Source organism: Canis lupus, chromosome 7, assembly GCF_003254725.2.
Source record: "Canis lupus dingo isolate Sandy chromosome 7, ASM325472v2, whole genome shotgun sequence".
NCBI classification, from domain to species: Eukaryota; Metazoa; Chordata; class Mammalia; order Carnivora; family Canidae; genus Canis; species Canis lupus.
In genome coordinates this window covers 34,575,059-34,589,277 of record NC_064249.1, presented here as the reverse complement: position 1 = coordinate 34,589,277, position 14,219 = coordinate 34,575,059, and the positions used below count along the sequence as shown (strand labels likewise).

Genomic DNA, 14,219 nt, shown 5'->3' with positions numbered 1-14,219 from the left:
TCATTCTCAGTGAACTTTCATAGTTTGTCTTCAGACTGTTTAAGTGACTCAAGTTTCTGTTCTTTTGATACAAACTTATTTTTCCACAGTGTGGATCTTAGTTCTGCCCTGCTGGTTTTGTTTGGGCTATATGTTTTTCTAGTTTTATGTTAATGTATTCTATATTTTAGCTATCTCCCTTTGCTTTACTTTTTTTAACTTTAATTTTATACAGTCTATTAAAAGTTTTTAGTCATAACATACACCATAGATAGGTATGGTAGTAGGACTAGAGGCAGTATCAGAAACACTGGGGTGGTGTCTATGATACTGTGTTAGTGGCATGAGGAGCCTGAATCTTTGGTTTAGGGATCTAGTGAAACATGACCAGATTGCCCCTTTGCCTTGAGACAGTCTTCAGCTTTTGCTAGTCACTCAGCTTTTACATAAAAGTGGTTGTGAAAATGATTTTAGCAGGTTACCCATAAAACTCCAGTGAAATTATGAATTACCCAAATTTTGTGATTTAAAACATGTAAAATAAGATGTTATTAGGCTAGTTTAGAAAACAATTCAACCTAGTGCTTAACTTGGAAAAGCATTATTCATGTAAAAATAGAGTGGCCGCTGAACTACTTTTCTTATCAAGAATGTGGAAGGGATGGTGGCACAGTCGGTTAAGCATCCAAAACTAGGATGCTTAGATCATGATCTCAGGGTCGTGAGATTGAGCCACATGTTGGGGCTGTGCACTCAGTGGGGAGTCTGCTTGTCCCTCTCCCTTTGCTCACCACTCCCTCATAAATAAATAAAATCTTTTTTTAAAAGAAGAATATGGAATTACAGGCCACAAGGTATTATGAATTTGTCAGCCACTTGAGTAAGCCATCTTGGAAGAAGATCCAGTTCAAGTAGAGCCTTTTGATGATCACAGCCATGGTCATTGTCATTGCCTGTAGTGTCATCAGAGATCCTGTTTCAGGCCAAGCCACTCTTGCTCCCCTGAAACTGTGCAGTGAAAGCTCATTGTATTTAAAGTGCTGACTTTTGGGGTAGTTTGTTACATAGCGATTGCTATTACAGATTTTGTACTGGTGGTTTTGTTTTGCCAAAATAAAAATTTACAATGGAGGACTGTTTTTGGAACTTAGTGGTGGATACAAGCTGGAAAGATTTGAGGCATTTAGTGAAAGCCTGAAGATCCTTGGTAGACTGTTGATGGTGAGTTTGGTGGCCTCTGGGAAAGCTGCGGGAGAGCTTAAAGAACAGTGAGAAAAATGTTCGTGGAAACTTGAGGAAGGAAATCCTTGTTCTGCAGCAGCAGGAAGCTTAGCAGTTCAGTTGCTAAAATGTAGAAGGAGAGAAATAACCTAAGGGAAATATTGTTAACAAAAAAGAGCAAGGAATGGTTGAGTTTTAAAATTCCTGGCCTCTGTGTGACCAGTATCGCTCACATTAAGTAGTATGTTCTGGGGAAGATCCAATACGAGACACTTTCAGGAAAATGTGGTCTGCCAGTGAAGCTGAAGATGTGACTTGAAAATCCTGTGGGATCTCAGAAAGATCCCAGGTGTTCCATTGGAGATTGTTCAGTCCCCCATTCGGGGTTCTGAGGACAAGAAGAGAGCTGGCCTCAGCACTTCCTAAAAAGGGGCTTGTCTTCAGGAGAGTTGTGGGTGTGGCCTTTGTCTCCTAATGGAGTAAACCATGAGCAAATGCACCGGGGACCCACAGAATGGTTCCTTTTCTGTCTCCCTCTTTCTCTCTTTTAAAGACTGTTGAGTTGCCAGAAACACTGTTGGCTTGGATTGGACTGATAGGGCCAGAGCCAGTGCATATGACAGGCAGTATTTGGATCCCTGAGTCCCTGTGGTCAGGAAGCACACTGAGAAAATAAAACCACATGGCTTCACAGCTGGGCTCCCCTCTTGGGAAGAGAAAGATGGCTCCAAAAATAGAACCAAGCAGTGGGAGCGCAGACCCTCAGCAGGAACTGCCTGGGCCCCACTGGATTTCAGAAATGCTGTGAGCCACTGATGGCCATCCACCTCCTTCCTTACTCGCCGCCCCATTTAAAATTATTTATTTATTTGAGAGAGAGTGAGAGGGAGCACAAGCAGGAGGGGGTACAGAGGAAGAGGGTGAAGCAGACTCCCCACTGAGCAGGGAGCCAAATGGTACTGGATCGCAGGACCCTAAGATCATGACCTGAGCCAAAGACAGATGCTTACCCAACTGAGCCACCCAGGTGCCCCAATAGTTCTTTATCTTCCTTACTCCTTTTTGAGCAGCAATGCCTCCTGCATTATTGGTCCTGAGTTCCTTACTCCCAGAAACCATGAGATGATAAGGTTTGTTAAAGTACGAAGTCTTGTGGCAATCTGCCGTGCACTGATAGAAGACAAATGAAGAGACACTTAAATTGAAATTGCAAGACTGGGAAGGCAGATGTGCACGGGTGGCAGGCAGTAGGGGCAGGGGACACTAAACGCAAGGGTGAGGAAGGCCTCCCACACAGGGGCCAGGAGCCAGTTGACTCACTTGAAGAGCATGCAAACTCAGGCATGTTCGCAAATGGATGTTTTATGAAATATTGGAGAAGGAAATTATCTGACCAATAATTATTACTAAGAACTACAGAATTTTATGTGTGAAATGAGAAAAACATTTTTCTGCTTACATTACATTTAACCATTTAGTCTTGTTTGTTAGTAAGTAATGTCTACATAGTATATCTTCTCAAAGGTTAACTTATGTATTTCATAAACATACTTATTTATGTTAAAGATTTTATTTATTTGAGAGAGAGCATTTGTGTGAGCCAAGGGAGGGGCAGGGGAAGAGAGAAAATCCCAAGAAGACTTCCCACTCAGCACAGAGCCTGACACGGGGCTTGATCTCACGAGCCTGAGACCATGACCTGAGCCCAAACCAAGAGCTGGTTGCTCAAATCCACTGAGCCATCCAGGGGTTCCATTTCATATGCATGTATATAAGATGAATAAATGTTAGATACAGTGGGGCTCCATATTCTCAGCTCTTACTTCCACTCATCTGTAAAGTGACTGGAAAGAAGAAGAGATTACCTTCACTCCTAACTTTTTATTTTGGAAATTTTAAATATACAGAAAAGTTGAAAGTATATAGTGTTAATGAGTATGTAAACAGCCTTAATGTTTTGCTACATTTATTTTTTTTCCAGCCTTATTGAGGTGCGCTTGACAAAAAAAAATTGTATGTTTAAGGTGTGTGGTGTGACGTTTTGATACGGTTATACACTGAGACAGTTACAATACCAAGCTGATTAACCTATTTAACTTCTCAGACAGTTACAGTTTTTCTTGTACTTTTTTTTGGGGGGTGGGGTGGGGTTGAACCATTGGAAGAAAGTTGCAGGTATTGCTCTGTCTGTATGTCCTTTTAGCCTAAGTCCCCAGGAATAAGGTACCATTAACACACCTAAGAAAATCAATTCATTCAGTAATTGCAACTAATATGGTAGTCCAAAAAAGCACATTTTTAAAAATTGAGGGTCCATACTGTTAATTTGGTTGTGTCTCTGGCCCATATTATTTTGGAATAATAAAATTATGACATAGTTCTTTCTGAGAAATTCTAAATTTGAGGAGGGGTGGATTTTATTTCTTCAGTTGTCTTATAGAATGTCCCACATTCTGGATTTGTCTGATTTTTCCTATTACATTCATGGTGAACCTTTTGGTGAGAATATTGCATAGATGATACATACATGATCAAGAAGCTGACTTCTGAGTCTCTTACCTATAAAGACTATTTTCCCCACTTATAAATCTGTAGGGTCATAGTTCCTAACAACACTTCACTTTGTTTAAACTTCCACTGATGATACTTGCCTAAATCAATTTTTACATTGTGAATTGTAGAGAAATTGCTTTTTAATGTCCATGTATAATAGATTCATATTTGCAAGGAAAGAACCCACTGTTGCTTTTTCTTTTAAAAATATTATTTGGGCTAGGATTTAAAGATATTTATTATTGTCTGAGTTCCATGCATGGTTTTTTCCCTTAATGATAGATTTGGAAAGACCGTGGTTTAATTTAAAACAATAAGTCAAAAAAAAAAATAAAAAAATAAAACAATAAGTCAATACAGATCAGTCAGATGGTTCTTAGAATTGCTAACAGTGAGGCTCATCGAACAATCATGTAATACTTAACGCCTGGTGGGGTGTAAGGAATCACACTAGATAGTTTAATATGCTTAATATTAAAAATCGTACCTCTCAAATACTTACCCAGTTGAGAAGATAAGACACATGCATATACAAATAGAATAATAGTCACAGCAGAAGATCATAAATGCGAAGTTACTGGTGTAGTCAATAAATAACTCTGGGAAACGAACTAGGGGTGGTAGAAGGGGAGGAGGGCGGGGGGTGGGAGTGAATGGGTGACGGGCACTGGGGGTTATTCTGTATGTTAGTAAATTGAACACCAATAAAAAATAAATTAAAAAAAATAAAATAAATGCTTTCAGTGTTCAGAGAGCAATCACTGAAATTCGACGTGTGCAAAGCAATGTAGGTATATGAAATGTTTTAAAATATCGGTGACATCCTGAACCTAGGCCTTTTAAGCATGCTTTCTAGCAAATATCATGTGCCTACCATGTTCCAGCAACTAGAAAAAGAATGAAATTTGTCCCTTACCCCTGACACAATTATTGAGTGAGATGAAACACATGGGAATGTATCCTCCCTATGATCATAAAAATGCTGTAATATAATTATCTCTTTAGTGCCGTGGCTGTATGGAGGAGAGAACTAGGACTTCATACTGCTTTGGAGATGGGTGTGGGTGGAAAGGCTTCATGGGGGAAGTGGCATTTGAGTCTGATAGGCAGCGTTTAGATTGAGAATGGAAGGATATCCTAGGCATTGGAAGGTGGGCCCACATGTGAGGGGTGTGACTGTACATGTCATGGTTTTAGGGGTGCTAGTGATGCCATTTTCAGCTGGCTCAAGAGTGGTCCTGATTTGAGAGGGTGACAGCAGTGTGTTCGTGTATGTATGCCTGTAAAACTTTTTCTCATATAGGAAAAGAACACAGTTGAGATTTTAATGGTAGGTATAATTTTTCAGAAAACATGGAAAGATGAGCAGCGGACTGAGGAAGGAACTCAGGAAACACTCTAGTAGCAAGTGGGGAGTGGGAGGAAGAAGAGACTCTTTAGGCAAGCACAAAAGGAGTTATTAAGAAGAGCGCAGGGATCCCTGGGTGGCGCAGCGGTTTGGCGCCTGCCTTTGGCCCAGGGCGCGATCCTGGAGACCCGGGATCGAATCCCACATCGGGCTCCCGGTGCATGGAGCCTGCTTCTCTCTCTGCCTATGTCTCTGTCTCTCTCTCTTTCTCTCTCTGTGACTATCATAAATAAAAAAAAAAAAAGAAGAGCGCAAAAATAGTAAGGTCAGAGCTAATAGAGGAGAGGTTTTACAAGCAGATAGTTAATGTCACATACAACAGTGTACATAGGGAGTGAAAACTGAAAGGCTTTTGGGTTCCACAGTAAGAGGATGCTCTGAATTCATTTTCAGTGATTTTGGGGGGAGAGCGGTGTGGTAGCCAGATTTCTGGGGAAAAGGGAGAGTCAGATGCTTAAATACCAAATTGAAGCCATTTTTGGGGTAAAATTTGGCAGCAAAAGTAGAGGTGAAATAAAACGGGACTGCTTGGTCAAGGGAAAGTGTTTTTAAAAGACAACCCCTTGTTGTCAGCACAGAGGGGAATGGCAGAGGGGAATGTGGTGGTGGGTTGTTAGCAGGGAGAGAGCAGGCAGAGGGTGGGAAGAGATGAGAGCAGGGGGTTGCTCTAGGAAAGAAGGAGAGGCGAACCTCAGTGCAGAGGGAAGGAAGGATGAGGGAAGAGCAGAGACAAGGAAGGAATCTTAAGGCAGAGAAGAGGAAAAGAAGGAACTTGCATGTGATGGGCACATGTGCTATGTGAATTTGGTTTTAGCCCTCCCTTCTCTGTTCATGCCCCCAGGTGCTCTCAGGGAGGAGGTCCCCTCTGCCTGCACCCTCTGCAGGTGGAGAACTGCATGGCAGAAGGCTAAAGGGCAGGACAGTAGTCACATGGTATTTTCTACCCTGAGAAAAATGTTAATACAAAAAAGAAAATAAACACCAAATCTGGGCAGCCCCGGTGGCCCAGCAGTTTGGCGCCGCCTTCAGCCCACGGCGTGATCCTGGAGACCTGGGATCGAGTGCCACGTCGGGCTCAATGCATGAAGCCTGCTTGTCCCTCTGCCTGTGTCTCTGCCTCTCTCTCTCTCTCATGAATAAATAAATAAAAATCTAAAAAAAAAAAAACAAAAACCAAATCTAATAGTATTTTAAAATGTGATTATTATTAATACATAAAGATTTAAAATCACCTGCTTAGAAACAAAAAGCATTACGGGACTTAATTTTAAAAGTTTTGCTAGTATTTACATTCAAAAGCATGTCTTCGGTGTAAAAAATGGTTGAATTTTTGAATGTTTAGAATTTTGCAGCATGTCATTTTTTAAATTATTTAATTATTTATTTATTTATGTATGATAGACACAGAGAGAGAGAGAGAGGCAGAGACACAGGAGGGAGAAGCAGGCTCCATGCCGGGAGCCCGACGCGGGACTCGATCCCGGGACTCCAGGATCGCGCCCTGGGCCAAAGGCAGGTGCCAAACTGCCGAGCCACCCTGGGATCCCCATCATGTCATTTTTTTTAAAATGAGGATTTTCTCTATTAGGATAATGCATCAAGACTTTAAACATTTTAAGCGACAAGAACCAACACAAGCTTGAGCAATGAAAGAAAAATTAAAAGGGGATGTATTTAATAGATTATGTAAATGAGAACAAACTGATTTCAGGTATGCCTGATGATGTCAAACGTTCTCTTTTTGGTTCTATTCTATTCTGTTTCCATCTGTGATGGTCTCGTTGTCGAGCAGGCTTCTGCTCAGTAGCATGCATGTGGTTACTGGCAGCCCCAGGGCAGCAGCATCATGGCTCACTATCCAAAAAGAAGATAGACTTTCCCACCAGCCATGTGGTAACTATTAGAGAGATTCTGTTTGTGTAATTTTGCCATCCCCAGTTATCACTGTAGCCAGGAGGAGTACAGCATACGCTGATAGTGGAGAGCCTGGGTTGAGGGAGGTCACCATGATTGTGGGAGGAGTGGGGGCTCTAAAATTTTGGCATGTTCCTTTCCTGTCTTATGCACATATGTATGTATGTGTGTGTATGTATTTGTTCTATAACAAACCAGGTTGTCTAGTGAAAGTCTTGTGTTGAAATCAAATTCCTGAGGAAAGAATCAGCCTTTGATTGCTTATATAAATGAGCCTTAACAGCTTCTTTAGTTTATGATTTCATAAAGATACTCTAGAAGCCTTTCCTTTTTTATAAGTAAAAGTGTTTTCCGTGCCACATATCACAATATTTTTATGTCTTCACAAAAATGGAGCAGCTGTACGTGGGTCGATTTTAGTAGCAGCAAACACAAACACAGAGAAACAAAACAACCATCACAACACGCACACAACCTGGGTTTCTAGTTGGGATTTTGAAAGTGGTTATGATGGAAACACAAGCATAGCTGCCTTTGGAGTCAGCAGTTCTGGGCTTTTAGAGAAATTGTGGGGGGATTTAAGATAACAACACAGGATACCTAGTGTAGTTCAAGGCTTCTGAAAGGTGCTTGACAAGTGATAGGTATCAGTATAATTTTTATTAATAAGCATTGATCTTTTGTGATGCTACAGAGAGCTCTGTGTGACTCTAGGAGAAGTCCTGGGATTTTTATGTCAGCTCTTTCCGTGACCAACTGTGTGCACCCAGCATATCAAGGTACTCAACAACACTGGGTCTATAAAACAGAGACGTGGGGGAGATCTTGTCAAGCTCTAAAGTTCTATTATTTTCACTAGAATGATTTGGGTCACAGAAAGATGTTAAGTAGGAAGAATCTTTGTATACCGTAAAGAAAATAAATGATCCTAGTTTTGGTGTTAGACAGATTTGGGTTTGAATTTCAAGTCCTCTGCTCACCAGCTGTGCACACCTAGACAAATTGCTAAACCTTGTCCCCTCATGTAAAGAATGGCAATAATTAGTAATAATACCTGCTCTACATAGTTTAAGGATAGAAATTCAGAAATGCATTGGATTTATCTTCAATAACATTTTACTTTTTTTTTTTTTTTTAAGATTATTTATTTGAGAGAGTGAGACTGAGAGATAGAGCCTAGTGAGCATGAGTGGCGGAGTGAGAAGCAGACTCCCCACTGAGCGGGTAGCCAGGAGTGGGGTTCAGTTCCAGGACCCTGGGATCATGACCTGAGCTGAAGGCAGATGCTTAACTGACTGAATCATCCAGGCACCCCAAATCATTTTACTTTATAAGAATCTGTAAAGTTCCTTCCAGCTCCAAAATTTGATATGTGGTATTATTTGTATTATATGAATATTCCATCTTTTCTGGTAAATTCCAGCTAGGAAGATTATTGTAAGTCATGATTATTTTAAGTGTATGGTTATAAATGTATGGTTATATAGGTGACCTTTGGCACAGCAGCATTTGTGCCCTTTGAGACCTAAACATGCTGCCCTTTGAGACCACGTGATGTAGATTGTTCATATGGACCATTTCATAACAGGATTTGAGCACTTCTTAGTTAGCTACCTTACCAAGTAGTTAGGTAGTTAGGCTTAGTGGTGGAGTGTGTTGAAATTTCCCCCATAAAATTGTGCCAGCAAAAAAGAGGTGTATAAACTTACAAAAAGGAAAATCTCAAGTTGTGGACATGGGATCTACTAAGGTTCCCATGACCAAGCCAGATATCACTTAAAGATTATTGTGAAGGTCAAAGGAAATAATGTATGTAAGCCCTTGAACATAATATTTTCCATATACATTGGCTACTACTATTGTTATTTTTATCTTTCAGGAATATTTTTTCCTCTTGGATCACCAACATATTTAGTCATGGGCAAATCCAGGGGACCACCCAGTGCCATTCTTACCCGAGGGCTCTACTGGAACTGTGTATCAGAAAAAACTGAAGAAGCTCAACTAAAACCCCAAATTAAAATTTACTTTCTTTCTGATCTAGCTTTAGTTTCTGAGACAATTTTCAATGAGAAATTTTTTTATTATTCATTCATTCAGCGAATCTGTAGGACTCATTAAGGGTCTAGGTACCAAGGAAAAGAGCAGTGACCACAGATAGGTAACATACTTTGTGTTAGAAAAAAGCCAGGTTCTCACTTAAATTTCATTTCATAATAACTTTGTAGTTGCAAAATAAAATTAATCGAAGCTCTAAAATCAAATAAGGCACCCTGGTAGTATACCAATGACTTTCAGGTAGAACCTAGATGGTAAAGAAATTTGTTTAATTTGGTATTTCCGAAACTTTTTTGACCTATTCTACTCTTTCCCCCCCTCCACTGAACCCACTTTCAGAATTATAGTCTAAAGTAGGTTTGTTTAACTGGAAGTGAACAATATTAGGTTATTCTGTGATATTTGTAGGACAGAAACTACTGCCTACCAAGAATATTTTATGGTTCGTCTTAAACTAATTGGGTGACTCCGTCCTGGTTTGCCAAGGACAGTTCTGGTTGATGCCTGTTGCTCCAGTGATTAATAGTCTCTTCTTTAAATCTCAGAAGTGCCCTGGTTTGGATGATAAATGAGGTGGTCCCTTGCTTAGCGAACACTTTGGGATCACATATGTGCTACCCAGCATCCTAAGGCTCGGGTATCTAGAAACTTGGTTCTCGCAACACTCTTGTGAGGTCGGTACTGTTTTGCCCTTTTCTTTTTTTTAGCATGTGAGTAAACTGAGGTATAGAGAGGTTGAATCTTGGGATTCCACACCCAATAGATAGTGGGGTCAGGACTCAAGCACAGGTAGGCACATCTGGTCCTGTAGGTGTGCTCCTGACTGCGGAGCCTGTATATGCAGCCGTGCATGTTCAGTGAGCTGCTTTGATAGGCCAGGGTGGAGCCCAGGAAAGGGGAAGACGGGAACCCCTGGGAAAGGGGTTTGAAATCGGGAACAGGTGGAGAGCAGGAGCCAAGAGCAATGCTGCTTCTGGCTACATAATGTAGAATTTGGTTTTCTTTTTTCCTCAAGGAATTGCCCTCCTAACTGTGAAGAGATGTTTTCCTTTTCACTTTTAATTAATGTCCAGAAGTCCTAGTTTTCCCTTGAAACCTAACAAAAGAGTGTTATTTAAAGCAATTTATATGTATTTTGTTTTTAAATTTAGGGATATCTTCTTTTTCCTTTGGTAACAGAAATCACACTTTTGGAAAAGCCGTTTAAAACCTATCCCAATTGATTTATGACAGGTTCTTCTGAGATCTAAAAGTTAATTCTAGGAAATATATGGAGTTTCTGTACTACCCTCTCTCTAGACTTCAGTGATAACATTTGACTTGCCCCTCATCTCAAAGGGACTCCCAATTGAACTGTGCCATCTGGAAGTTGAAGAATGCTAAAGTGTGTTATTATTTTGTTGACTGGTAATTTCTAAAACTGGACAACAGTAGTTAACAGTGTGATTTTTATAACCAGACTTGTAAATGTATAATTCTCAGAATTTTAAATGTGAGTATTCAGGGAAATTGAGCCAAACCAAACCATTAAATAAGTGGTATCTGTGCATTCAGTTAGACTGAACAAACATTAACTCAGATTCTCTTATAGTTCACATTTCTGCTTTGTACTTAGGAATAAAAAGATGCCTGTATCTCCCGCTCCCTCCCTTCATCCCTATCCACCTCCCCAGGTCCAGTCCTTCCTTCTCAACCTCCCACAAACCTTTGCTGTGTGTCTGCTTACTTAAGAGGAGTAAGTAGTGCCTGCCTTCAAGTAACTTGTCCTTCGGGAGACACACTGGCTCCTGAATCAGCTCAGAAAAGTGTGGTCAATGTTGGACTGGGTTCACACCCTGATTAAAATGGGATGACCAGAATCTAAGTCATGTGGAGGAAGGAGCGGAACTGGAATAGTAGTGGGAAATCCATGGTATCAGAGGGGCTCAAGGTGCTGGCCAGGGAGGACTGTTGCTGTGTTAAGGGGTCGACAGCCATGTTAGTTACCACGAGTTGAGGGTTGAGGAATCAACGGGAAATGAGAAAGCACTCTTGCAAGAAGCTTGATGTGGTAAAGGGGGAATAGATAAGATTGTAGGTTGAGTGTGTAGTAAGATCAAGTGAGTGTTTTTTATAGAGAACGGTAGGTATATTTGCTGCTGAGGAGGGAGCAATAGAAATGGAAGGGGATATTTAAAGACAGGAGAAAGAAGATAATAGAATCCTGTAGGAAATTATATTTCTCAAGAGCATAAATGGAAAACAGTTTTGTTTTTTCTAACTCAGAATTCAAATTACATGATAAAATAGATCATTAAACATCTTTATGATGTGAAAGCTTTTCTCATAAGGCATATGTGCTAACATTTTAAAAGAATTATATTAAAGGAAAAATACTTCCATGTTATCAAGAATTCCTGTTTGGAAATAATGACAAACTCTTTTATCTCACCTTCCTCATTGCTCGGTCCTCTAATCAAAAGCAAATGGGTTTTTGCTGAGAATAGAATATCTGTTTTAAGGGTCAGATGTGTCAACTTGTTTTGACTAGCTAGAAGAAGGGGTGCTAATTGGGTCATAAATAGCAAATTTTCTCTTTTTATAAGTCAGAGCTTGAGAATTCCGGAATCTTATTCAATAGGTCTAGGTGGGACCCAGAAACCAATTAATACATTTATCTACCAAATGTTTATCAAGTGCTTTCCTACCATATTCTTATTACCATAATAATAATACCATAATAATACATAAGTGAGGTTTGAAGGTGGCCCAGGTGCCTACTGTAATTGGAGGACAGAGATAATTAAATAGGATAATTTCATATAACAATAAGTGCTACAAAGAAAGTAAACTGTGGGATATACTAGAGACTTACCCTATCCAGGGAGAAAGATAATTTTGCACAGGGTGATCTTGGAAGTTTTGAGGAGATAGCTTTTTTAAACCTTGCTTTAAAAAAAGGTGTTTTTTTTTTTTTTTTAATCATGGTAACATATACAAAATAAAATATATGTCAGAAAATTTATCATTTTAACCACTTTTAAACATACACAGTTTGGTGGTATTAAGTCCGTTCCCAGTGTTGTGCAGCCAGCCATCCAGCTCCAGAACTTTTTTCATCTTGCAAAATTGAAAATCTCTAAAGCTTTAAAAAAACTCTCTATTCCCCTTTGAATGGGATTACAACAGGAGATGGAAATTGCTATACTTCTTTTGAAATAGGGAAGCAGATGGATACATAGCATTGGATTTAGCAGGGAGGAAAAGACTAAGTGCATAATACTTGCAAGAACTACAGGACGGTGGCCTGAAGCTCCCCAGAGGCTCGGCTTTGGGAGGTACCAGACACTAAGGAAGGCAGGCATCAGAAGTGGAGCTGAAAATGAGTTGATTGGATCCTTAGGTTCTCTCCCTGTACACTTGGTGTAGGATAGGTAACCATCCACTACCACCACTCCTGGCCTCAGGAGGCCAAGATTGATTGATTGATGATTTTTAAAAATTTATTTGAGAGAGCTTTTGGGCATGCACGGGTAGGGGGGCATTGGGGGCAGAGGTAGAGAATCTTCAAGGATACTCCCCACTGAGCATAAAGTCCACTAGAGGCTCAGGCTCAGGACCCTGAGAATCATGACCTGAGCAGAAACCACGAGTCAGCCCCTTACCCGACTGAGCCATCCAGGTGCCCCCAAGACTTATTCTTTATAAAATTTAAATGATAAAATATAAAATTGAAGAAGTGCTTGCTTTCTGAACCAGGGGCAGTAGGTGGCTGATTGATTCAAAACAGGAAGATTAAGGGAAATCTACACCTGAATTGTGGAACTTAGTCTGTTTTCTCTGCTCTCCTTCCATAACACTGTGAAGCCTATCCTGCTGATCCCCTGCAGAAGACTGAAATATCTTCAGATATGGATAGGCTCACTACCACAGAACCCTTAAATGGATACTTAAAAGCCCCATTTCCCCACACAGACCTTTGAAGTCAATTTTTTTCAGAGCCTCATTTCTAGATAGGAGTTAACATTCCAAGACCATTGAACATTTGGGGGAAAGCCTCTATAAAAAGGTCAAAATAAGCAAACAGAAACAAAGGGGTGGAGGATGGAACGGTACTTGGGAGTATTGGGAGAAAACAGACACTGTAAGGGTCAAGAGAAAACCCCCCAAAATCCAGCCCTCTAATAGTAGTATCAGAGAAAATATGTTTTTTCTTCCCCCTAAAAAGAAGGAGAAAACAAAAGCATATTTCCATGAGGGTAAAGAGAACTGGATGGGAGATGATAGCAGACCAGAGGCACCAGCTGCATTCTCAGCTATGAAGCTGAGAACCTGACCATGATTGGTAACAGACTTAGCAGAGCCCAGACAGTGGAAACATACTTCAAGGATATGGGTGGGTGGTGTGCAAGCCAATATTGATCTTCCTTTAATTTTGATGTGCATCGCTCTATTTGGACTACTGGTTCTTAATTTTTTCATAGTATACTCTTTCCCACTTGAAGCTATGAATGAGCTGTCTATCGGTGGAGAAATTAGAATTACTAAATTTCTTACAGTTCTCTTAAATGATTGTGCTTTACTACATCCTTCTCCTTAGTGCTTGTGAGCCAGTGTTTCACAGAAGTAGATAGCTGATGCTTTTCTGGGTGCTAGAGACAGTGAGTTTGATAACGCTGCCAAAAAGAAAATAGACAAAATATTTAACCTAAAAGTATGTTCTACATTTTGTTTTAAAGTAGTTGTTTAAAACTTGGTACTTCCTTTTGGAATAATATAAAAAATGATTCTTGGATTCCCAGACTACACTTAAAAGACTGTCCATCAGCAATTAAGTGGCCATTGGTGGGTTCTCTGGGAGACCTCACTGCTTTTGTAAACATCTTCCTAAGAAAAAAAAGACTTTTTTGTGGTACAGTGTCTCTGGATTTGGAGTCCCACAGACTTGAATTCAAATCCTGCCTCTACCATTTTTCTGCCGCGTATGTGTAACCTTGGAGAAGTTATTTAATGTTTTTGAATCTCAGCAGAATGGGATGAATAATGTCTAACTCAGAGGACAGTTATGATGATTAAGTGAAATTAAAGTAGATAAAGCACTCAGCCT

At 40.2% G+C, this 14,219-nt stretch overlaps 1 protein-coding gene across 4 annotated transcripts in view; it reads left to right on the top strand.

Annotated features, from left to right (window-relative positions):
- AKT3 (AKT serine/threonine kinase 3) overlaps positions 1 to 14,219 on the top strand; it is a 309,052-nt gene that overhangs the window by 30,600 nt on the left and 264,233 nt on the right. The window contains exon 1 of one of the 4 annotated variants that reach the window (XM_025430549.3): positions 6,955 to 7,054. The exons of the other annotated variants lie outside the window; for them this stretch is intronic. Within the exon in view, the coding sequence (XP_025286334.1) occupies positions 6,970 to 7,054 (85 nt within the window). The 5' untranslated portion in view covers positions 6,955 to 6,969. Of the gene's footprint in view, positions 1 to 6,954; positions 7,055 to 14,219 lie in introns of those variants that run through there. 4 annotated transcript variants of the gene reach the window in all.